We start from the raw sequence: 25,411 nt of genomic DNA on the forward strand, positions 1-25,411 counted from the left end.
CAAACAGACTGGTGGAGGTTCCTGGAAGGCTGAGTCATGTTCCGGCCTGCCGGCCTCCAGGCCTGCCGGGCTGGGGCAGTGCAGGGTGTTGGGTTTCAGATCAGAGGCTGGGCCCGCTACAGCCTGGGGCCCTGGGCAGGGTGAGCAGTACCCTGTGGCCTTGGTCTCAGCAGGGAACAGGCCTCAGCGGCTCCTCACAGCAGGGGGGAAGGACACAAGGGAGGTCTGTCCTGCTGGCCCTGTACCAGCTGCACCACTGGCCCTCACCTCAGAGCTGAAGGGCATCAAGGTCTCCCACCTGGAGACTCCTGGGGGCATTCCTAACATACACTCTCAAAGTCTAGAAGCTTCCCATCTGGAAGACCCCAGGAAGGCCTGGACTGGGGCCTGCTGGCATCACTAGGATTGGGGACCAGGTCAGGCTTGGTGAGGCTCTGAACATGCCAAGGGCTCCCCAAGTCAGGATGACCACACATGTCATCAGTCCTCTGGGGGCAAAACTCCTTGCTGGCCAAGAGCTTTCTGGGTCAGTGCCCTACACTCCTCGAAGCCTGGGCACCCTACAGTCACCTGCCTGCTGATTTCTGGGGCGCTGTCCACATGGAAACCCATCCACAGAGTATGGATTGAGAGAGGAGGTAAGTCTCAGAAGCCAGGGTCCCCTGAGAGACACCGTCTGCCTCACTGTGGTGTGCTCTGGGGTCTCATGGTGTTAGGGGGCATCAGCTAAGTGGCTCCTCATCCTGGACATGAGGCCAGGGGCTCCCTGTGAGGCATCCTGGGCCCTACAGGGAGCTTAGCAGGGTCACTGACTACCATCCACTCAGGAACCACCCTGAGCTGGGACAGTCATGCTTCTCTCTGGGGTCCGCTGAGGGCAGAGTTCTTAGGGTGAGAATTGGGAACCCAATTGCCTCTAGAGTCAGACATACTGGCACACACCTGTCACCCCAACACTCAGGAGGCTGAGGGGGGTGGATCAGGAGTCCAAGGTCAACCTTGGCACAGAGCAAAGTCGAGACCAGCCTGGGCTCTGTGAGACTCCAAAGAAAGACTCCACCCGCTTCGCGTCTCTCTGGGGCCACTGGGGTCATCTGGAGACATGGCAAGTGTGTTGGGCTGTGGAGAGTGTTTCTCCAGCCTCTGCGGTGCAGGACCCTCAGAGCCCAGGTCTCCCAAGGAGGAGCTCAGGCCACAGCCCTCCCTGCACCTCCCTGTCACCAGAGTGGCTCTGGAGGTGGTACCATGGCCTTGCTGACCCTGTCATGGGGGGCTGAGGTGGTGCTGACGTCCCAGATGGTGGACACCTCGTTGAGGCTGTCGACATGGCCGAAGTCAGGCGTGTCGGGGATGTCTGACAGGGAATCCACAGAGGACGAGAGGATGGAGGCGTTGGAGAGGTCCTCGAGGCATGAGGGGTCCTAGGAGAAAGCACGGGTGAGGCAGTGGCTGGCAGTGTACCGTCGTCCAGGCAAGCGACAGTGGAGTACCACACAGCCGTGAACAGGAGTGAAGTCCCACACATCACAACATGGAGTGACCTCGAGGACACAGTGCTCGATGAGAACAGACACAAAAGTCCACAATGTGCACTCTGCTGTGGTAGAGAATGTCCATAACAGGAGAACCCAGTGATGACAAACGCATCCAGGGGTTCCAGGCCTAGAGACAAGTGGTGATGGTAACGGGGATGGGATTTCTTCTGATGGGATGGAATGTTCCAGAAGCCATTAAATACACAGCTAAAAATATAGCAAAATCACAGAAATGTGCACTTTAAACGAGTGGGCGGTGCAGACCATGGATCAAACTCAATAAGCCTACGTTTGTTTGCTCTGTAGCCCAGGCTAACCTCAAATTCATGGCAATCCTTGCCCTTAGCCTCCCAAGATGACAGGTACAAGCCACCATGCCACCGCCGCCTCCACCAGCGACCCTGAAAGTACTCTGCAGGTTGGGTTACCATGCCCTACCCCTCCAGTTTTAGACAAGGTATTGAGGCCAGGGTGACCGATGGCCCTGGAAGCCTGGCCTGGGGCTGAACCACCCCGCCTCCCTGTGCTCTCCTGCTGACATCTGCCCTGAGGAATTGGGGAGCATCTTTGTGGCATGGCTGGGGGCCAGGTCACTTGGGGCCACACCAGAGCCAGGGGTGAGCTGTTGTGGGGACCCCCTCCACCCACCCTGAACTCCAGGCCCTGACAGTGAGCACTCCCTCCCAGAATGCACAGCGGGCTCTCCAGGTTGCTGTCTGCAAAGGAGGAGAATGGGGCTGTGCTGGGCGGACAGACTGCCCCTGAACCTGGCTAGCCCAGGCTAGAAGGCTCTCACTCTGCCCCTGGAGACAGGGAGGCGAAGTGACCAGACCACAGGGGTCCCAGCTTCAAGGTCGGGAGGGACAGAAGACCCCTGAGAATGGCCCCAGCTTGCCCAGCCTACTTTGGGGCCGCTTGTCTCCTTGGACTCAGGAGTCTTGGTCCTGAGTAACCACCCTCTCCATTGGTGTGAGGACAGCTGCCATTGTCAGCCCCTTGGCTGAGGGAGGCCAGGGCCATCTGGTTTTACCCAGGGAAGGGTAGGCAACGGGCTGGGTACCTGGCAGCTTCCTGGAGAACCCTCAGTGAACCTGGGTTGCTATGGGGCTGGGCTTCACAAGACCCACCTCACAGGGCCCTGTGACCCCACTGTGCCCTGTCCCCAGCACAGCACCCAGCTAAACCCTGGAAGGGCAGCATGGGACAGCTCTGAAACCCTTGGTCTCCAATAAGGTGAGAAAGTCCCCTGGGAGAACCCAGCCCTGGACAAGGGAGGAGGCAGAGGTAGACACTGGAGCTGCATGTCTCAGGGCTCTCCAGGACCCAGCAGGCACCCTCCTGTACACGACCCTAGCAAGTCAGTGGATCACAAGGGCCCATACTTGAGAAACCAAGGTTCAGCAAAGCCATTGGCACGAAGCAACTCAGGCTCACTCTGGCCCACCTTCCCTGACGGTCTCTGGAGATGTGGCTAGGGGAGGCAAACCCAGTAACTCCCCAGTGGCCTCAACCCAACTGTCAGTTAAGGCTGGCCCAGGGAGGTGGCCTGACGGGGTAGGATGGCTGATGTCCTGAGGCATCGCAGGACGGAGAAAGAAAGTGAGGGGAAACTGAGGCACTAGACACGGCGGCAGACCATTCTGGTTAAGAGTACACTGTGTCAGCAAAGGCCCTTGGTGTGACATGCACAGCGCAGGGGGGAAGTGAGGGCTTGGGGAGCAGGGCCACTCTGGGACTCACATTGCCCAGGCTGACCTCAAACTTGCTATGTAGGCCCCGCTGGCCTTGAACCACCAATCCTACCTCCACTTCCAGTGCTGGGGTGATAGGCAAGCACCTTCAGCGCCAGTCCGAAACCCAACAAAGCCAGTAAAGGACAAACACCCTGACACCACCTCCTACAGCTCAGCCACCCACAGGCATGGGGACAACACTTCATCTGGACACAGAGGGCTTCCAGGGTGCCCAGGCCCTGCTCACATGTGAGTGTCAATGCCCCAGGACACCAGGACCCAGGTCTCAGTTGTCTCCAGCTAACCTGCACAGACCCACACTGGGGAGCAATCCCCGTGACCCCCCCTAATCTGCACAGACCCACACTGGTGAGCATTCCCTGAGACCCCCCTAATCTGCAGACCCACACTGGGGAGCACTCCCTGAGACCCCCTAATCTGCACAGACCCACACTGGTGAGCATTCCCCGAGACCCCCCCTAATCTGCACAGACCCACACTGGGGAGCACTCCCCACAACTTCCTAATGTGCACAGACCCACAATGGTGAGCAATCCTCACAACCCCCTAATCTGCACAGACACACACTGGGGAGCATTCCTCACAACCCCCCTAATCTGCACAGACCCACACTGGTGAGCATTCCCTGAGACCCCCCCTAATCTGCAGACCCACCCTGGGGAGCATTCCCTGAGACCCCCCTAATCTGCAGACCCACACTAGGGAGCACTCCCCACGACCCCCCCTAATCTGCACAGACCCACACTGGTGAGCATTCCTCGCGACCCCCTAATCTGCACAGACCCACACTGGTGAGCACTCCTCACGACCCCCCTAATCTGCACAGACCCACACTGGTGAGCATTCCTCGCAACCCCCTAATCTGCACAGACACACACTGGTGAGCATTCCTCGCAACCCCCTAATCTGCACAGACACACACTGGTGAGCATTCCCTGTGACCCCCTGACCCATCACTGAAATGTCACAGCTGGATGCCTGGTCCCTTGGGCCTCCCCTGCAGGATGCTCTGAGGGTGGGATTCCCAGTGAGGCCCTCTAGAGTCTATACCATGTACCTTCTCCCTGCTGGGTCTCTAGAGGCAAGAGCACAGACCTACTGGGTGGCACAAAATGAGGAGGTTGAGAGGGTCCCCACTGTGGTTACTGGCTGCAGCACTGGTCCGCCTGCTAGGGGAGGGGAGCCAGCAGAAGCCAGCCCTAGATCTTCTTAGGCCACTCTGAGGTCACACAGCAGACACCCCCTCAGTCCAGGAAGGAGCCCCCACCCCTTCTGGACCAGGAGGTCAGAGGAGAGACGGGCTCCCAGCTCTACCTATCCCACCAGACCGGCCTGAGACCAAGTTCTGCGTGGCCCAGGAGGAGGTGTTGGCAGTGGCCCCACCCAGGCTGAGCACACCCTCAACCCCTTCCCCAGCATGGAGGGGAGCTGGGTCAGCTCTGGCCACCTACACCCTGTATCTCCTTCCCCAATCACCCCCATGCCGGCGACTACCCCGAGTACCAAATCAATGGCTTAAAAAAGTCTGGCACATTCACTGAAACTTGCCAAGAGAAGTACAGAGTGGGCAGGGCTGGGGGCGTCCCGCGCCACAGCTCTGCCACCTGTGGGACTCAGGGGCGCCACAGGTGGCTCTGGTGGCCCTGCTGGTCCCTGCCGGTTACCTTGTTGAGCGTGGCGAACTGCAGCCAGAAGCGTAGCTGCGACATGGTCGGGGTGTGGGGCGCTGAGCGGCGGCCGCTGGGTCCCCCTGCAAGAGCTGCTGGGGAGCAGCCTCATGACCACGGTGGCAGCAGGCTCAGCAGCTCCGGGGGGCACGGAGGCAGCAGCGATCCTGCTGGCCCCATTTGCATGAGGTTAGTCACGGGCTCCCGACTTCCCCTAAGGCTGGGCTGAGTTTCAGGAAATGATGCCTGCCTGGTAAGTCAGGGCAGTTACTGGCAGAGTGCGGAGAATTACTGTAGGGGGCGGATCGGCCCAGAAGGGCTGTCAACAACGGCGCACCCTGCTGGGCCCAGCTCCTGGTCTGGCCCCACTCCTCCGGAGCATCCCGTGAGGGTAGAGGACAAAGCCTCCGGCTTCCCCAGGACTACGGAAGCCCTGGGCTCTCTGTCCTGTGTCCTGCCCAAGGATGACAGGGACTAGGGGCTGGAGGGAGACTGTAAGAAGCTGGGCTAGGGGAACTGAGGTCTAGGTACCTTTCTATCCCTCCCTTAAGCTGAGCTCCTCAGCCCTTCATCAAACCATACTCTCAAGCTTCCTCACCCCAGGGTCAAACCGTGAGGGAGAAGAGCCTTCCACTGTAGGCAGGCAGGGTGCAGCACAATGATGTGATCCCCCACAGGGCTACAATCACCCACAGCTGACTCCCCTACCGGGACAGGCCTCTCCTGTTAGAGGGAGAGGCCTCCTTGAAGAGGGCCACACAGTGTCAGAGCTCCTGGGAAGGAGGCTGAGGAGCCCAGGCCATCGGGATCCCATCCAGGGACAAAGGCCCCAGAAGCAGCAGACAGAGCAAACCCATGTGCCCGGCCCTCACGGACCTTGGCAGCATCAGCCTACCCAGGACCCCCCTGTCCTGGCGCAGGCACTGAGCAAAGGTCAATTCCAGTCATCAAAGTGAAGCCGGCCATTGTGGAGCATGCTTGCCATCACCCTTGAGAGGCTGAGGCAGGAGGATTGCGAGAACAGCCTGGGCTACACTGCAAGAGCCTATCTCAGTGAACTTAAAGAGAAATGAGAATGGGCCAATACCTCCAAAGACAGCTAGACTCAAAAGGTAACAAGAGTAAGTGCTGACTGGGATGTGGGGAGCTGAAGCCCAGAGACCCTGGGGAAGCAGCCGGCAAGCAAGCTCCAGACGCATTTCCAGGTACTCATGGGAAAACCAGGAGCACCCACAGCAGTGAATCAGTCACCGTCCACCAATGCACGCTTTGTCCACAGGCAGGGGTATCACACAGCCACATACAGGAAACAGACTCCAGCAGGACACAGCATGGAAGAACCTTGAGGACACACGGTGCTCAGTGAGAACCAGACACAAGAGCACATGGGGCTCCACGGGCTGGCTATGGGATGCAGTAATCTCTCACAGAGACACTCTTTCCTTGAGGAGACAGAATGGTCTACAACTGGAGAGAGGTGAGGCCTGCCTGGTCTATACATATACTCTATGCAGCCAAGGCTACCCCTGAACTCCTGATCCTCCCGTGGGAGATCAGTGAACTCTGAAAGGACAATCTTTACAGATGCATGAATTCTGATTTAAAAAGAACTGCCAGCCAGGCGTGGGGGCACACGCCTTTAACCCCAGCACTCAGGAGGCAGAGGCAGGTGGATCTTGAGTTCGAGGCCAGCCTGGTTTACAGAGCGAGATCCAGGACAGCCAGGGCTGCACAGAGAAACCCTGTGTGTATGTGGTAGTGGTGTGTGGGGGGTGGCAGGGTTCAGGAGGACAGGGACAGATGTGAGGGTGCAGGGCCTGAGGATGCTCCCGGGGTCAGATTTGGGTGAACATGAGAGAGTACTCGGGGTGGCGGGGAGGGGTCTCTGACCATGGCTGTGAAGTCACTTTGCCCTCACAGCCCCTGGAGGCCAGGCCATGTTGGCTGCCAGGCAAGGGGGCTCTAGGGACCAGGAGGACAAGGCTAGGGCACAGAGTGGCTGGGCCAGTTAGGCTGGGAGCAGGGAGAGCTGGGGATAAGGCAAAGAGGGACCCTATGGACAGGGCCAGGCTAGAGCACAAAGTCCAGGGGCGGGACATTTGCTGATATGGAGGTCTGTGGCTATGGCCAGGAGTGGGCGGCAGGGCTGGCCAGAGGGCATGGACGGGGTCCCAGGCTGGTTTTTGATTGGGTAGAAGCAGTGGGGTGAACGTCCCTTACAGGGGCAGCCTGCACCTCCTCTGACCTCAGGCTTCATTCCCACCTTGTCTTCTGCCTTGGCTCCCGTCCCCCTGCCTACCTGGTATGGTGCTGCGTGGCCAGGCTGGGAATACAGAGGGTTCCCTGTACCATATCAAAGGGCCGGAATAGGGCCGGGAGGGCTGCTAGCCCCACGTGGGGCCCGAGCAGAGATGGGGCTATGTGTCCATCTGACGTGGTGGCTCATGCGTGTGACCCAGCACTCGAGAGGCTGAGGCAGGAGCACCGTCATGGAGTCAAGGCCAGCCTGGGCTACACAATGAGAGTTTGGTCTCTATAAAATGAAATAAGCCGGGCCTGCTGGCATATGTCTTTAGTGTCAGCACTCAGGAGGCAGAGTTCAAGTCCAGCCTGGTCTACAAAATGAATTCCATGATAGTCAGTGCTATGTAGAGAGACCCCCAACTCAACAACAACAACAACAACAACAAACAAACAAACACCCCAAGCAACCAAACAAAAAGAATACGGGAATTGGTGCTGGGCTTGCGGGGTAGAGTGGGTGCTGGCATGCATAGAATCCTGGGTTTCATCCCAGACACCATATAAAACAGGTATGGGAGGAGAGCCAGGAAGATCAGAAGTTCAAGGTTATCCTCAGCTACACAGTGAGTTCAGGGCTAGCCTGTACTACATGAGACCCTGTTTAAAAAAACAAACAAACAAACAAAAACCAAAAAAACAAAAACAAAAACAAAAACAAAACCAGAAACTATAAAATTAAATTTAAAAAACAGGAGCTGGAGAGATGGCTCAGAGGTTCAATTCCCAGCACCCACATTGCAGTTCACAACTGTCTATAATTCCAGTTCCAGGGGATCCGACACCTTCACACAGACAAATGTATGCATAAAATTGAAATAAAAAAACAAAAACAAAAAACAGGGCCAGATGGTGGTACACGCCTTTGATCCCAGCACTCGGGAGGCGGAGGCAGGCGGATCTTTGTGAATTTGAGGCCAGCCTGGGCTACAGAGTGAGCCAGGACAGCCAAGGCTACACAGAGAAACCCTGTCTCAAAATAAATAAAAAAATAAAATAAGATAAAATAAAAAACAAAAACACCAAACAAATAAAACACTTGCTAGATGGTGGTGGTGCACATCTTTAATCCCAGCACTCGGGAGGCAGAGGCAGGTGGATCTCTGAGTTCGAGGCCAGCCTGGGCTACAGAGGGAGATCCAGGACAGGTACCAAAACTACACAGAGAAACCCTGTCTCAAAAAACCAAGGGAAAAAAAAAAAACACCAAACAAATACAACACTCCTGTTGGAAGAGCCTGTGTCTGGGCTTGGCTCCTAGCAAGACAGTCCAGCAGAAATACTGGGCTACTAGGAAGACCCACAGGGTCAGGGTTGAGTTTTTACCCAACCACAGATGTCTCTATGGGATGGAGGGACAGACACAAGGAGCCAAGACACAGGACGGAGGAGACAGGCTCTGACACCTGGTGACTGGGGTGGTGGGAGTGGCCAGGGAGGGACTGCAGCCCAGCCCCACACACCAGGCTTCCCAGCTGGAGAGCCAGGTTTGGGCTCCCTGCCCTGCCCACTCCCTGCTTCTCCACAAGCCCCGCCCCGTGGCTCACAAGTTCTGTGCACAGCCAGGGCCACAGTGCTCTGGATCTCCATGCACAGGGTGCCCCCAGCCCACCTCTCTACCCGTGGCAGCAGTCAGCGTGGCTTCCCGTAAGCGAGCGCCCCTCTCTGGCTCTCCTTTCTCTGATGCCGGTAAACTGCTGGGCAGGCAGTGGCCAGACCTCTGGTCCCGACTAGCATTTGCGGAGGGAGCAGTCGATGCGGCCCTGGGCAGGGGGGGGGGGGGGGGGCGGGAGGCGGCGCAGCCCGGCTCCTTCCTGAGCGTGAGCTCATCAAGCTTCCCAGCAACCGGCCGGCCAGGCAAGCCCGTTAGAGACACACAGTCTCGGAGGGAAGTGGGGGCCTGGGGTGCAGGCCTACCTGTGCACACTGGGCTCTGGGCCTCCCTGCACAGGGCCCCGGCTAAGAATGTGGCCTCAAGGGAGCGCTAGACGGCACTGCGAATGTTGAGGACCCAGGGCACTCCAGGAGGGACAGAGGCCAGGAGGGCCTCAGGAGAAGGTAGAAGGGCAGGTGGCTGGACGGCAGGTCCCTCCCTCTTGCCTCCAGCACCCCTCACTCCCGGGGAAACAGTCCACCCTGTCTGTACCCCGGAAACAGAAGCTTCCACTGACTGCACACAGCGGTCACCTGCGCTTGCACTCCTGGGCACGTACCCAAGAACCACAGGGACAGATCCACGAGGGTCACTTGGTGAGCGGAACACACACACACACACACACACACACACACACACACACACACACACACACACGGGAAGTGCTGCTCAGCCATGAAAGGCAGTGGTACAGCGTGGAGGGACTTGAACATGGCGACAGACCCAGACGCAAAAGGCCATACAATGTGGGACTCCCCGACAGCAAATGTCCAGAGCAGGAGAATCCAAAGTCAGGAAAAGGATTCTTAGGTGTTGGGCACCGAGGAGGAGAGGTGGTAATTCATGGGATGAGTGACATGGTAGCTTTGGAATCACATGATGTCTCAACTTAAAAAACAAAACTCAAGAATGGAGACAAACCAGACGTCGAGTACCCACGCACCTGCACAGCCCAGGGTGGGCTATCCCACAGGGGTCTGTGAACTGTTCCGGTCATCCAGCAGGGATATCAGAGCCCATGGGGTAGGGCTCCATGCCACCTGGAGATGGAAGGCAGAGCAGGGGTGCACGGGGCCCTCTCCTTGCAGAAGCGGGTGGCTGAGGGCTGGGGCTGGTTGAAAAGGAAGGCAGGGCTCCAGGAGGTGCTGTCAGGAACTCAAGACACTCTGTTGGAGCCCCAAGTGACCACGGCATAAGACGGGCCCAGTCAACAGCTACCGGGGCCCCGGGGTGTCGAAGGTGTCCTGGGAGCCGACCCCATGCTGGGGTCACAGCAGAGGGACAAGGAGCCTGAGCAGGAGGTAGCAGACAGCAGAGGCGACTCCAAGCTGCCATGAGCACAGGAGGCTCCTCTCCACGAGGAAGGGACAGACAGAATGACGGACACTACTCTGGGTTCCTTCTGTCTCTTCCCCTGTTGCAGTTTTCTTGTTACTTTGAGGCAGACTCTGGAGGTGTAGCCCAGGAACCCCCCAGACTATCCTCCTGCCACATGGCTCATCCCCTTTCTCTCTGTGCTTCTTCTCCCAGGAAACTGGAGGCTGTGTTTAGTTCCAGCTGCCTGAGGGTTTCTTCTCTGCTGGCTCCAGGCAGGGCTGGCTTTTCTGCCGACTCCTGGCTCCCACTGCAGTGGTGAACACGTCCACACAGAGCACAGAGGCCTAAGCCTGCAGGGCGGGAACTCTATACCAGGAGGGTGGGGCTGGCACCACACCCTGGCAGCCCAGCACCTGCAGTAGGCTGGCAGCACCTCCTCCCTGTCCAGGGCAGGCAGCATGGCATCCCCTGGGCTCTCGACTCTCACCGTCCGGCCTCCCTGAGCCCTAAGGGGAGGTCCCCAGCTCAGCCTCACTGAAGCACTCTCAAGTCCTTTCTGCCCTGCTTGACGCTCGCCTCAAGTCTGGTCCTTCACGTTCCATGGAACTCAAGGCCACCCGCGGCCTGCGGAGGCGGCAGAGGTGGAGGCAGGTGACAAGCTTGGCCCCACAACCAGTGGTTTTGATAGAGTCCCCTGGGTCCAAGCCTCTGTGGACAGGGCACAGGCATCTTGGGGACAGTATGTCCAGGCACACATACAGCAAGTGCTCAATAAATGCTCATCCTCTGGATGGACATGGCCATCTGCCATGAGAGGTAACAGCTAGCCACCATGTCGCCAGGGGTGTTGGGACAAACAGGGTTCAGACAAGGAGCAGACCACAAGAGCACAGCTGGCCTGGCCTCAGGGAGGAGGCAGGTGTGGGCCTCTGGCATCAGAAGAGATGGAGACAGAGACATGAACAGAGGGCAGAGACGAGACAGGGAGACAATACAGAGAGAGTGTGATAGCCGATATGTTGCCAGCTCAACCACATCTGGAACAACTAACCCAAGCAGCTGGATACACCTGTGGGGGACTCTCCTGACTGCACCCTAACCTGGGCCACTCCTTCCGGTGGCAGCCCACACGAGGAGGAAGCCTTTGCCCTCCGCCTGCTTGCCCGCACTCTCGCTGGCAGGCTCGTCTACCCTGCGGCTGAGCTTCCTTCACTGGTGTTAGAGCCCACTTCCCCAGGATCCCAGTGCAGACTGAGGCCAGCAGTTCCCCGGGAATCCTCCAGGACTCCAGCACTGGACTGGGACTGCTGAGACCCGCTTGTGGTCTGAGCAACTGCTGGAGACAATCACTGTCGGAATAGGGCTACCCAGACCACAGCCTATAAGCCACACTTACTAAATGGCCACATGTCTGTATCGATATCTATGTGTGGATAATATATATGTTCATTCATCGCTGCTATCCATTAGAACCCTGACTAACACAGAGACAGACACACAGACAAAGACAGAAGGCAGACAAGGCCAGGAGGCGCGAGCTGACAGGCTTGGCTTCCTCGCTGTGTTCTGAGGAGCTCAATGACACCACATCCTTTACACTTCTGGAGACCAGGTGACAGAGACACGTGCCACTGCCCTGTCGCTGCCCTGGGACAGCTGGCTGCTGTGAGTCCCGGGGTGGCATTGAGAGGGGCCGGTGGGGCAGATGCCCTAGTGACCCATGGGGAATGGGATTCTGACCCTTTCCTGTGATCTGTGGGTAGCTTTTCTGCCAGCACATGCTACAGAGGGCACGGATGCTTGTGTAGCACCTGCAGGGAGATCCCGCCACGCTGCAGGCTGAGAAGCGGGCATGAGACCCCATGGCGGCCGATGATTGACCCGTGGGACACAGACCCTGGTAACCTCAGCCTTCCTCATACAGCTCCCCTGGCTATGGAAGAGTCCCCTCCAGACACAACCCTGAGGCAAAGTCTCAAAGGCCAGTGACAGCAGATCTCAATCCCAGGATGCCAAGACCAGTCTGGGTGGCTTGATTCTCCTGCCCAGAGTGGCCGTGAGTCCCTGTCCATCAGCCCTGCTGAAGACTGGTGGCCACAGCCATGGCTCAGGGCCTGTGCACTAGGCACAAGGGTGCCTGTTACCTGAGGGAAGTCACCGCTCTTGGAGAAGATGCTGGAGACAGTGGCTGTGGTGTGGTATCTGGTGTCGGGGCAGGACTGGCCACCAAGGAATGGGGTGGGACCCACAAACTGTCTGCAAAAAGAAGGAGGACAGTGACCACGCGGCGGAGTGGAGCATGGGGAGAAAAGGGTCCCGATACCCCTCTTAACGTGTGGGGGCTCAGTCACGAGGCTTATAAGGCTCGGCTGGCCATTCTGGGCAGTCATGGATCCAGCCCAGGTGTTTCTGACAGACGCACAGCTTAGCTGGCCAGCGCTTCCTCCATGGTCCTCAGACTCCACCCCGACAAGCACGACCCAAGGCCCTGGCTTCCCCCTGTCCATCTGCACCTTGCCCTGTCTCTCAATGGCCAAGGATGGTGAAGAGAAGGGCGTGCATGGACAGATGCCAGTCCTGCCACAGCTGTCTCTCTCCCATCTGAGTAATGAGACCCTGCAGTGAGGAGGGCTGGACCCAGTGAGCTGTACTGAGCCTGGGGTGGGGGTGGGGAAGTCACAGGGGCAGAGAAGGAGGCGGTTGGTCCCAGAGCCTCTCCACTTGGAGCTCCAACTCTTTGTCCTCCTTGGTTCCTGGGGCGAAGGGACAATGGCCATACCTAGGGCCTCTACCTCTTATCTGGAGAGGTTTGCTAAAATGATGTGAAGGCTGAGCTCACATAATAAATTCCAGAGCCGGGTCCCTACAGCAGAGGACCTGCACCCAGAAGAGCTAGGTGTGGCCACATATACAGACGACCTCAGCACTGGGACACTGGTGAGCTCCAGGTCCAGTGAGAGATCCCATCTCAAAAATCAAGATGGATGGGGCTGGAGGGATGGTTCAGTGGTTAGAGCACTGGCCCCTCTTCCAGAGGGCTCAGGTTCTCCACACTTACATGGTGGCTCACAACCATCTGTAACTCCAGTTCTAGGGGATCCAAAACTGTCTTCTGGCCTCCATGGCATGCACGTCATATATAAACATATGTGCACATCATATATAAACGTACATGCACTCAAAATACCCACAAATGAGCTGGGTGTGACAGCCACCCTTTTTTTTTTTTTTTTTTTTTTTTGGTTTTTCGAGACAGGGTTTCTCTGTGTAGTTTTGCGCCTTTCCTGGAGCTCACTCTGTAGCCCAGGCTGGCCTCGAACTCACAGAGACCTGCCTGCCTCTGCCTCCCGAGTGCTGGGGTTAAAGGCGTGCGCCACCACCGGCCAGCTGACAGGCACCCTTTAATCCCAGCACTGGGGAAGAAGAAGCGGGTGGATCTCTGTGAGTTCCAGGCCAGCCTGGACTACATAGGGAGCTCAGTCAGGGTTACTGAGTGAGACCCTGTCTCAAGTTTAAAGGGGAAAAAGGTGTTTAGTGACTGAGGACTGTGCCCAGCACTGACTTCTGGCTCCACATGTTGTAGTAAATATCTGTTCTATGACCTTGAAGCAGATGTCTGTTCTATCTGTGACCTTGAAGCACCGACCCTAGAGAAGTACCTGGCCCTGGGGTGTGGCCTCGGGCTACCCTTAAGACCTCTCTTCTCTCTCTCTCATGGGCTTGGATGGCGAACTGACTCAGCAGCGTGGGACAGTACCTCAGCCTTCCAGGACCCTGGGACGGCTCTCCTATTCTGTTTTAGTGGGTTTTCTTTCCTAATAAATCCATTTTGCCCTTTACGCAGACTCCCACGGATTTATGCTTAGAACATGTACACACATACACACACACAGCAGAAGCTCTGACCACATCTGCTGTGAGCTATCTACACAGGGCATGCTCCCCAGGCAAACCCCTTCCACGCCTTGGCGTCCTCTCCCAGCATCCTCTGCCCTGACACAGGGCTCTGCAAACACGCCCTCTCTAGACTAGGGGTCCTCCTGGCTGCTCTACTGTATGGAGTGAAGCCCCTCTGAACACTTACTGGTTTTCACTGGAGAAGGTGGGATATGAGGCCGGTGAGAAACTGCTCCACCAGGGACAGTGCAGGAGTCGATTCTGAAACACAGGGACATCAGGGATAGCAGGAAGGAAGCAGGGCCCTTGTGCAAAGGGCGGAGGTCACAGAGAGCCACTAAATCAGCCAGTGTCTCAGCTGCCCCGTGAGCATGAGGGGAGCCGTAGAGGGTCACAAAGAGGGCAGAAGGGAGCAAATAACACCCCGAGTGTGGACGTGCAGCTGAAGGGCTGACCAGGATCCTCGCAGTAAGATCCCAGGAGGCTATGCTTGGGAGGGAGAGGGACAAGGCTTGGTGGCATAGCCCCGCCTAGAGTCCCCAGTGAGAGGCTGGGGGCGTGGTCAGGGTGGAGCCCCGCCTAGAATCCCCAGTGAGGGGCTAGGGAGTAGCTTAGGCTGGGGGTGTGGTTCCAAGCTCTGAGGCCCCAAGGGTACTCTGGGCAAAGTTGAGCTTTACCCAGGACCTCTTCCACAAAGGACCAGCATTCCTATCCCATTTGGGGCTTTGGTGCTGCCCTGGCATGTCACCATAAAGGACCACATGGTGGTGGTCCCAGCGCCATGCACTGAGAGCCCACCACCCCGTCCCGTCCCTTGACTCCTGTCTGGGAATCAGCATGGGGACGGATGGAGGCAGGAGAAAGCGGACTATTTATAGCAGAGGAAACTGGACTCTCTCCAAAGGCCCCACAATAGGGAAATAATTCAGTAAATTATGGGCTGGATGGAGGAATAGTGGGCGGGGAACACGGAGGGCAAGCAGAAAGGCAGGAGCTGGGCACAGCCTGGCTGCCACTGGCCACAGGTACTGGACTCCAGCCTGGGTTTCTGAGCTGTGAGTGACACTCTGGGTGTCGGAAGCTGCTGCTCCCCGACTCCCTAATGTGGGAGCTCCACTAATGACCTTTCCTCTCCCTGCTCCAGCACAGCAGTGTGTGGTGTCAGCTGTCCTCACCTGTGTCCCCTGGGACTGTGCTATGACACGGCTCTGACCGCCCACCCTTCCTGTGTCTGTCCTGCATCCTCAGGGCCTGTGAGAGCACAAGGAGGCAGAGGTACTGTCTTCCTTAAGAGCAGCCCCTGCCGGGAGTTCCAGGACAGTCTGGGGACAGAGTGAGACCCTGTCTCAAAGAACCCAAAAGCAAGGCTGGAGCTGGGGCTGTTTGCAGCATGCAAGTCCTGGATTCCATCCCCAGCACAACCGTCACCCCGGCTTTCAGGAGTTCGTGATCACCCTCCCATACTGGCAAACTTGAGGCCAGCTTGGGTTACCCGAAACCCAGTATCAAAAACACAACAATAAACAGACAGACAGAAGCCCTCCACTGTGGACTGTGGGGCAGGAGACTCAGGGGAAGATGATGCAGGCAGACCAGGGTCAAAGTCAACTTTTCCTCACTTGGGACAGGACCCTGTCCAGGGTGTCACAGGGAGCTAGGGAGCTCCAAAGGTGGTCATGGCAGGCTTGCCATCAGGGCATCCACTACGTCCCCTGGGTGGCTGCGAGACTGAGGACAAGGCTCACCTGTAGCTGGATGCCACCTCCAGGGGGCGGGAGCTCGGGCGGAGGAGGGAAGTCCCCATCCATGGTGGGCTCCACTGCCAGCATCAGGCGGGTAGCAGTGGGGCTCCGCGACCCGTGGGTGGCGGCTATGTGGGCTTCTCACTCTGGTGATGACAGCAGCAGGGGCGACGTCATGTCCTGTAGTGGCAGAAGAGGCCATCCTGAACTGCCCGTGAGGATTCTCCCACTCCTGCCCTCCTGTCTGGGAAGGGTCGGGGCAGGAGGTACAGGTGTGGCTCCTGCCGCACTGAGGCCATCAGCATTGGGCATGGCATGGCTACTACCACTGGGTCAGGCCACTATGAGCAGAACAGCCTGAGGCCACATTGGCCCCATGGGGAGAGTCAGTTAGGCCCTCTGCAGACAGACACCCAGAGCCTGCCAGGAGCCCCAAGTCTCTCAGAAGAACCCCAGAAGTTCCCGCTGGGTCAGACCAAGGAAAGCCCTGATCAGGGTGTCCTAAGCTTAGGGGTGATGAACCCTGAGCCCCCACATAGTCAAACACAGGACAAATATGCCCTGACCCCAGAGCTGAGCCCCTAGGCCAGCCGGGAGGGTGGTGGAATGCAGGCAGGGATCGCACAAGGTTAATCACCAGAGGGGCAGGAAGGGAGAAGGAGGCCACCGCCCAGTCAAGCCCTGGAGCAGAGCTGGCCTTCCAGTAACTGCCCACAGCCCAGGCCGCAAGCCGCAGGCAGCGGCTTGTGCAATCCAGCCAGCGGAAGGGCCTGCCTGGGGATGCTGGCGGGGGAGGGAAGGGGGCCAGCAGACAGAGGCAAGGCTGCCAGCAAGGCTAGGAGTCCTGCTCCCCACTAGCCCCAGCTGGACGGCCAACAGCTCAGCTGGAACAGACCTGTGACAGCCTGGTCACCACCGAACAGCACTCAGAGCAGCACAAGGTGGATGGACACTGTGTGATCTGGAGGACTACCTCCCTCCTATTTGGGGGTGAACTAGGGGTAAGGTTAATGATGAACGATTGTCTGGCCCTGGGTGCTCCAAGCCTGTCACCCCAGGACGTGAGAAGTCAAGGTGGCCAGATGACAAGTTCAGGACCGGCCTGGACCACAGTGGCGCTCGGCTGTTTGCCAGGGATAGATGAAGCTGTGGGTTTGATCCTTAGCACCCCATACACAAGCTGCGGCGGTGCACACCTGCCACCCCAGCACTAGGGAGGTAGAAGTGGGGGATCGGGAAGTCAAGGCCAGTCTGGGATACATGGGAATTTAGGGTCAGCCTGGGCTACATGAGCCCCTTTCTCAGAAATAAAACAAGGAACTGGAGAAAGGGTCTACTGGGTAAAATGCCCAATGGGCAGACTTTGGATCCCCAGCACCGTGGAACAAGCCAGGCATGGCCACACATAAGGCCACCAGTTAACTGTGACAGACGCAATCAAATAACAGTGAGCTCCAGGGCAGCGGTGGGAGACTCTCCAGGGAGTCAGTCAGGCTGAGACCAGGACACAGTGGGTAGAGCGCTGGCCCAGTATACACAAGGGCCTGGATTCATCCTCAGCAAAAACCAGGCGCTGCAGCGCACACCTGCCGTCCCAGCACTGGGGGGCCTATGCAGGACGGTGAGGAGTCTAAGGCCATCCTTGACAATTAACGTTATGTGTGTGGGTCGCGCTGGCACTTGTGTTCATGCACCGTGTGTGTGTGTGTGTGTGTGTGTGTGTGTGCGCGCGCGCGCGCGCGCGCGCGCATGCGCGCGCACGCTCACAGAGGCCAGAAAGAGGGCATTGGATCCCCCAGAACTGGACATAGACTGTTGTGAACCAGCGTACTGGGAACTGAACTTGGGGCCTCTCCAAACCAGGCAATGGGGCTGGAGAGAAGGTTTAGAGGTTAAGAGCACTGACTGTTCTTCCAGAGGTCCTGAGTTCAATTCCCAGCACCCACATGGTGGCTCACAGCCAGCTGTAATGAGATCTGGTGCCCTCTTCGGGCCTGCAGGCATACATGCAGGAAGAACACTGCACACATAATAAATAAATAAATCTTTAAAAACAAAAACAAAAACAAAAAGCAGGCAATGCTCCAAACCTGTGAGCCATCTCTCTAGCCTGAGACTGTGTTTTGTTTTTTGTTTTTTGGGTTGTTGTTTTAGTTTGGTTTTTCAAGACAGGGTTTTTCCATGTAGTTTTGGTTCCTGTCCTGGATCTCACTCTGTAGACCAGGCTGGCCTCAAACTCACAGAGATCCACCTGCCTCTGCCTCCCGAGTGCTGGGATTACAGGTGTGCGCCACCACCGCCCGGCCCTGTTTTTGTTTTTTAAGCAAAGGAATAAGGCAGAGACTGGTAGAGTCCTTTGGTGTCTGTGTATGTATCCACACAAGCAGCTGTACAAAATCTCATACACAAATGTGCATGCACACACACACTCATACACACTCACACTCAGGGGCAAGGCAGTCCAGACCCGGCTCTACCTTGGCACCAGTGGCCCTTGAGTCTTAGTAGCCCATCAAGTGACAGACCTAACCACTGAAGGGTCTAGACTCTCCTTAGCCCAGCTTCTGCCTCCCAACCAAGTACCTGAAGGTGAGTGGAGCAGAACCCCTCCAGAGCCCAGCCTGTGCTGCTGTCCAGCTGTGAAGCTGACTGGTCCTCCAGACAGTCCTCAGGGCCCTGCAGAGCAGGCTGGCCCTGGGTGCTGGTATCCTGTCCTCTCGCCACCTTGGAGCACAGGTGTTCCCTCCTGTTCTGAGTGGCAGTCCCTGAGATGTGGGTCACACTTGATCAGTCAGGGACAGGGGTCAGGTTCAGTAGCCACTGAGTGGTAGGAGCCTGGGGTTTGTGCCTTGCTGATGCTTGCCGGCTCCTCTGAGCAGGCAGAAGGTTCAGACCTGAACCTGGTAAGGGTTGGGGCAACATGGGGAGTGGCCAAGGCAATCACTGGACCCTGTAGAGGAGGAGCCAGGCCCTCACAGCACAGGCAGGCCAGCAACATGACAAAGTCCTAGAAAGTGTCTGGTGGTTCCTTAAGAGTCAAACAGAGGACAGGCGGTGGTGGCGCATGCCTTTTGTCCCAGCACTCAGGAGGCAGAACCAGGCGGATCTCTGTGAGTTCGAGGCCAGCCTGGGCTATAGAGTGAGACACAAAGCTACACGGAGAAACCCTGTCTTGAAAAATTAAAAAAAAAAAAGGGGGGGGGGATATTTTGGAATTAGCCCTGGGTTCGGTCCTCAGCTCCGGGGAAAAAAAAAAAAAAAAAAAAGAGCTGCCACAAGCCCAGCCAGCAATTCCGCTTTCAGCCACACTCCACAAGGTGAGGGACACTGGAGACATTGTGTTTAGTGAGAGAACTGGACAAAAAGACCAGTCTGTGACTTCAGAATAAGAATGTCTAGACCTGGGGGCTGGAGCGAAGGCTCAGAGGTTAAGAGCACCGACTGTTCCTCCAGAGTCCTGAGTTCAATTCCCAGCACCCACATGGTGACTCACAAGCATCTGTAATGAGATCTGGCGCCCTCTTCTGGCCTGCAGTCATACATGCTGTTCTATACATAATAAAAAAAGGAATGTCCAGACCACAGGCTGATGACCAGCAAGAGCAAAGATCCGACTCCTGCAAACTGTCCTCTGACACACTCCATGGCGCGCGCGCGCGCACACACACACACACATTCCATGGCATGCACGCGCGTACATACACACACAGTAAAAATTTTAAATGGCTAGTAGGAAATCTGGACACGGAATTAAATGTCTGAGTGCTGGGGTTGTGCAGGACACAGCTGTAATTGTTGCCCACACCCAGGATCCCCTGTGGCCACCCTCACAGGGCAGTGCCCAACCTGAACCTACACCCTATTTGCTAGCAGCCGTAGCGGGGCACCACCTCCTCCATCCTTCCCAGCATCCCCTGAGGTCATCCTGTCTCCCAAGGTCTCTCAGGTACCCTGTTCACTGCTGTAAACTCACTCCAGGTTATCCAGCCAGTCCACCAACTCCCAGAATACACTCAGGAGGGGCTGGCAAGAAGGCTCAGTGGTTAAAGACTTTTTCTTTGGACAGGGTCTCACTGTGTAGACCAGGCTAGCCTTGAACTCACAGGGCTCCACCTATGTTTGCCTCCAAGTGCCGGGATTAAAGGTTGCAACATCATGCCCAACTGAATCACCTGGACTCCCGTGGTGGAAGGAGAGAACAGTGCCTTGCAAGCTGTCCCTTGACCTCCACACATGCATGTATGCACACACACTAAACACACACACAAAAACAAATCCCTGAATCGAGGTGGCACCACACAGCACCCGGGAGCCTGAGGGCATAGAAGCACCCTCTGCCTGGGCAGGACTGGCCCTGAAGGGCCCTGCCAAGTGAAGCAGCCTGTTGTGTCTGTTTTCAGTGTGACTCTCAGGCCAGGCGCTGGCCCCTGCACAGGAGGGGACTCTATGCCACGCCCTCCTCCTCCTCCACTCTGAAGAGTGTGTGGCTTCCTTCTGCACCTGGTTCACAGGGAGTTGTCCTGGAGGGGACCTGGAACTAGTGAGTGCTCTCGGAGAACCACGGCAGCAGTCAGCCCCCGTTCCTGAGACAGACTCTGGTCCCTCTGCACATGAAGTAGGAGGACATGGGGTCCATTCATGGGCAGCCTCTCCAGAGGCTCCTGGACCCTGGCCTGGCTGAGGCTTCAGACTAGCACACAAGACCCCTTTAAGGAGCTGGGACCAGATCCCAAGGCTGTATTCAGAAGTCTGCAGAACACAGTTACACATGCTTTCAGGCCTAATACCCAGGATGCTGAGGCAGGAGGATTTCCCCAAGTTCTAAGACAGCCTGAGCTTCAGACGGAGACTCTGTATCAACAAAAATAAGTAAGTAAATAAAGAAACAAAAAAATAATACAACTGAGCTAGGGCTCAGTGGAGAGCACTGCTGGGCATGCATGATGCTCTGGGCTTGACCGCAGTCTGCTGCACTCATGTCATGCCAACACGCAGGAGACAAGAAACAGGATCGAGTCCAGGTGAGCTGGGCAGGGCAGTGCACACCCTTTTAATCACAAGCCCTGGGAGGCAGAAGCACATGGACCTCAGTGAGTGAGCACAGGCCAGCCTGGGCCACATGAGAACAAGCAAACAAAACCTAAAAGAAAGGAAGAGCCCTAAGGAGCAAAGGCCCTCAAGCTGCTAGGCGCAACCCTGGCCTAGGACATACTGCACAGCTGCTGTGGCCCTCCAGGAGCCTTGAAGCCCATGGCTGTGCCTCGGCTGTGAATTAGTGTCTCTGGAGTCACCCACTCAAGTGGGTATCTGATGTCTGGAATCTGCTGCCCGCAGGGAACTACCAGAGTGTCCTGGGGTTAGACATGCAGGGGCAGGGCCAGGACACATCAGATAGATAGTGCATAAAGAGCCCTGTGTTCACCACGACTGAGACCCACAGGCCTCCTCCACAGGGGCTCTGGGGGGCTGGTCTTTCTGCCACAGGGCTCTCACACCCCAAACCCAGTGAGTTCATGAGGCTCAGCTCAGATGAGGCAGTCCTGGGTGACTCAAACGCCTGATTAGGTCCTGACTTGTCCAGCTAGAGCTGTCTAGTGAGAGAACATCACGGTCACTCCCAGGTCCTGGAGACCTAGCCTTTGGTCACAGAGCCCAGGGTCAGGTAGCCCCTTCCTCTGTACACACATTGGCCTTGATGAACCTCTGGGGCCAGTTTCACGGGGAGTAGACTGTGAACAGCTGGGGGCTGACTAGAAGAGGTACCGACTGTGGACACAGTTAGAGATGTGTCCACCCACAGAAGAGGCCCTCTGAGACAGCCTGGACTGCTAAAGGTGGACAATGCGAGTTGGCAAAAGGAACAGAAAGGTTCTAGGCAGGGCTCCACCCTGACCACGCCCCCAGCCCTCACTGGGGGATTCTAGGCGGGGCTCCATCCTGACCACGCCCCCAGCCCTCACTGGGGATTCTGGGCGGGGCTCCACCCTGACCACGCCTCCAGCCCCTCCGTGGGAAATTCGAGCAAGGGGCTCTATTGTCTAGCCACATCCCTAACCTGGTTTTTATAACTTTTTGAGGAACTCGTGCCATGACTCAGTGGATAAGGGCACTTGCCACCAAACCTGACCCCTGATTCAATACCTGAGACCCCGCGGTGACAGAAGACAAGTCATTCCTACAGGCTGTCTTCTGACCTCTACATGCACGTGCCCCAATAATAACATTTGTGAAAACAACAAGGATTCAGCAACTTTCCCAGGATGGTGCTAGACTTGGAATCCTCCTGTCTCAGCCTCCCGAGTAGCTGGGAACAAAGACCTGTGCCACCCTCCCGCTCTCTCCCTCCTCTTTAAAACACTGTAATGAGGCTGGAGACAGCTCAGGGCTTGGCACACCGGCTGCTCTTGCAGAGGACATAGTTTCAGTTCCCACAGCCCACATGGCAGCTCACATCATCCTTAGCTGCAGTCAGGGGACCTGACACCCCTGTTTGACACCTGTGGGCAGCAGGTACATGTGTGGTTCACATACACATGCAGCCAAACACTCATAGACATAAATAATCAGGCTGGAGAGGTGGCTCAGAGGTTAAGAGCACTGACTGCTCTTCCAAAGGTCCTGAGTTCAATTCCCAGCAACCACATGGTGACTAACAACCATCTGTAATGAGATCTGGTGCCCTTTCCTGGTCTGCAGGGATATATGCAGACAAAATACTGTATACATTTAAAAAAAAAAAAAAGAAAGAAAAAAGATTCATTTTGGGGTTGGGGATTTAGCTCAGTGGTAGAGTGTTTGCCTAGCAAGTGCAAGGCCCTGGGTTTGGTCCTCAGCTCTGAAAAAAAAAAAATTAATTAATTAAAAATAAATAAATCTGAAAAATAATAATAAAAACAGGAGGCATAGTTAGAAATGATAGTAGCCAAGCATAGTGGCTATATCTTTAATCCCAGCACTCAGGAGGCAGAGGCTGGACTACTAAGCCTGGACTACTAAGTTCCAGGTCAGCCAGGGATACACAGAGAAACCCTGTCCTGAAAAACCAAAATAAATAAAAATCTTTTAAAATAGCAGTAATGATGATAATTTTAAAACTAGGAGCTGGGCGGTGGAGGCACACACCTTTAATCCCAGCACTTGGGAGGCAGAGCCAGGCAGATCTCTGTGAGTTCGATCCCAGCCTGGGCTACCAAGTGAGTTCCAGGAAAAAGGGGCAAAGCTATACAGAGAAACCCTGTCCCGAAAAAAAAAAAAAAAAAATCAAACTGGGGTCTGGAGAGATGGCTCAGCAGTTAACAGCATTGGCTGCTCATCTAGGGGTCCTGAGTTCAATTTTCAACAACCACTTGTAATGGGATCTAATGCCCTCCTCTGGCAAGCAGAGGAACATGCAGACAGAACACATAAATAAATAAACCTTAAAAAACAAAAACAAACAAAAAAGAAACAACCAACCAACCAAACAAACAAAAAAAGGCTTTGAAACTGGCGTAGCATGTACAAAGCCCAGGGCTTATTCCTAAGTACCACACAAACTAAACCAGACTCATATCAGTGCACTTGGAGACTTGGTTCAAGAGCCCAGGTTTAGCCACACAAACCGATTCAAGCAGAGTACACAGAGCAAGCTCCCACGTAAGTGCACCCGTGGGCAGGAGGCAGGCAGGGGTGCAGCCACATTGAAGCAGGGACCACACAGGTGAAATATCCAGCCACCACCCCTCATGACAGCAAGGAAACCTCTTCCAAACTCGGCTCATTTGGTAACCAGGGCAAACGTGGACTGACCCGTGAGTTCACAGAGAGTTACTGGACCCAATGGTGTGATCTCGAAACAGAAAGTTCCAGAAGAAGCCGGGCGGTGGTGGCACACAACTTTAATCCCAGCACTCGGGAAGCAGAGGCAGGCAGATCTCAGTGAATTCGAGGCCAGCCTGGGCTACAGCGCTAGTCCACGACAGGCTCCAAAGCTACACAAAGAAACCCTGTCTTGAATACCACCCCCCAAAAAAAGTAAGTTCCAGAACAAATGATCTGGCACTGAGAGTGGGTGGCTCTGGGTGTTGCCTCTTAATATACAGGCCACAGAAACCAGGGCTTCATGCCAGGTGAGTGCTGTACCGAGCCTCAGCCATCAAGTTGTCCTGCACAGAACCAGCACTTAGATCCCAGAGGGAAGGGATGGCAGAAGGTGGCAAGGGATCTGTCCTCGGCTTCAGGGATGGACGTACGGATTCCACGTGTGCACGGCTGAGGTTGGAAGGCCTCACCCCTCTACACCACTCTTCAAGTGTCCACAGAAGCAGCACAGGGCACAGTCCTCAGCCTCGTCCACAGCTAATGCACCGTGCTTCCTACCACCTTGGCCAGTGCGCGGGGTTGACCGTGAGCCAGGCAGTCTCCCCCCATAGCTTCACTTTGACCAAGGACGCCAGTCTGGCAGTCTGGCCCAGCCAATCCACCCTGACCCCTTTCCCATTGGCCCCCCCAAAACCCCAACCCCACATCCCTTTCTTGGCCTCTGTAGAGGTCCAGGCTCGCTGTGGGAGAGGCCATGTCCTTAAGGCACGGTATCCAGAGACTATTCCCCACACCCCTTTCTCGGGCCACGGTACTCAGGCAGACACCAGGAGACAAGGCCAACACCCATTCCCAGGAGCCCGTGTGCCCGCCTCCTCCTCCCCTGGGCTGCCCATGCTCTCAGGGACAGATAACATGGGTATCTCCAAGGTCTCAGAGTTTCTCGTAAACCCCAGACTTGACTTGGGACCGCAGTGGCCCTGGAGAGCCAGGGTGAGAGGAGGACCTTTCTTCCCCTGGCCCACCTCCCTCTCTGATTGCTAGAACACGGTGGGGTGGGGGCCTTGCCTCAATCACGGGCTAGTGCCCGTGACTGGAGGATCAAGTGTCTGGCAAGGACCCCCACACTCAGGGACCTGAACCTATTCCCCAGCCTCAGGAGGCAGACACCAGCACATAAGTGACGTGGGCAGCACCGTGGCTCCGCCAGCAAAGGCACTTGCTGTCAAACCTGGTGACTTGAGTCTCATCCCCAGGCCCCACATGGCTGAACGAGAGAATGAACTCTCACAGGTTGTCTTGTGACCTCTACATGCACGCTGTGCTGCACACAACCACCCCCCCCAACCCCACCAAAAAGAAGTGAATGTAAAAAATAAATAAGTAATTTGAGCGGTCAAAAATAGAGCCGGGCAGGCCAGGGGTGGTGGCGGCGTGTGCCTTTAATCCCAGCACTCAGGAGGCAGAGGCAGATGGATCTCTGTGAGTTCGAGGCCAGCCTGGGCTACCGAGCAAGATCCAGAACAAGCACCAAAGCTACACAGAGAAACCCTGTCTCAGGGGAAAAAAAAAAAAAAAAAAAAAAAGGCTGGAGAGATGGTTCAGTGGTTAAGAGCACTGACTGCTCTTCCAGAAGACCCGAGTTCAATTCCTAGCAACCACATGGTGGCTCACAACCAAGGACAAGCAAGGACACATGCAGACAGAACACTATGTATAATAAATAAATAAATCTTAAAAAGAA

General features: G+C 56.2%; 1 protein-coding gene across 9 annotated transcripts in view; it reads right to left on the reverse strand.

The window, feature by feature from the left end:
* The window catches only part of Sbno2 (strawberry notch homolog 2), a 47,471-nt gene that overhangs the window by 13,958 nt on the left and 8,102 nt on the right, over positions 1-25,411 (reverse strand). For 3 of the 9 annotated variants that reach the window (XM_036170394.1, XM_036170393.1, XM_036170391.1), the window contains exons 2-5: positions 15,871-16,047; positions 14,313-14,386; positions 12,373-12,484; positions 1,245-1,421 (exon numbers count right to left, since the gene is read on the reverse strand). In XM_036170394.1, coding sequence (XP_036026287.1) covers positions 1,245-1,421; positions 12,373-12,484; positions 14,313-14,386; positions 15,871-15,954 — 447 coding nt within the window. In that variant the 5' untranslated portion in view covers positions 15,955-16,047. Of the gene's footprint in view, positions 1-1,244; positions 1,422-4,953; positions 5,338-9,854; positions 9,952-12,372; positions 12,485-14,312; positions 14,387-15,870; positions 16,048-25,411 lie in introns of those variants that run through there. The other 6 variants (XM_036170396.1, XM_036170392.1, XM_036170395.1 and 3 more) reach the window with 5 other exon arrangements.

This window comes from Onychomys torridus, chromosome 21 (genome assembly GCF_903995425.1).
Source record: "Onychomys torridus chromosome 21, mOncTor1.1, whole genome shotgun sequence".
NCBI classification, from domain to species: domain Eukaryota; kingdom Metazoa; phylum Chordata; class Mammalia; order Rodentia; family Cricetidae; genus Onychomys; species Onychomys torridus.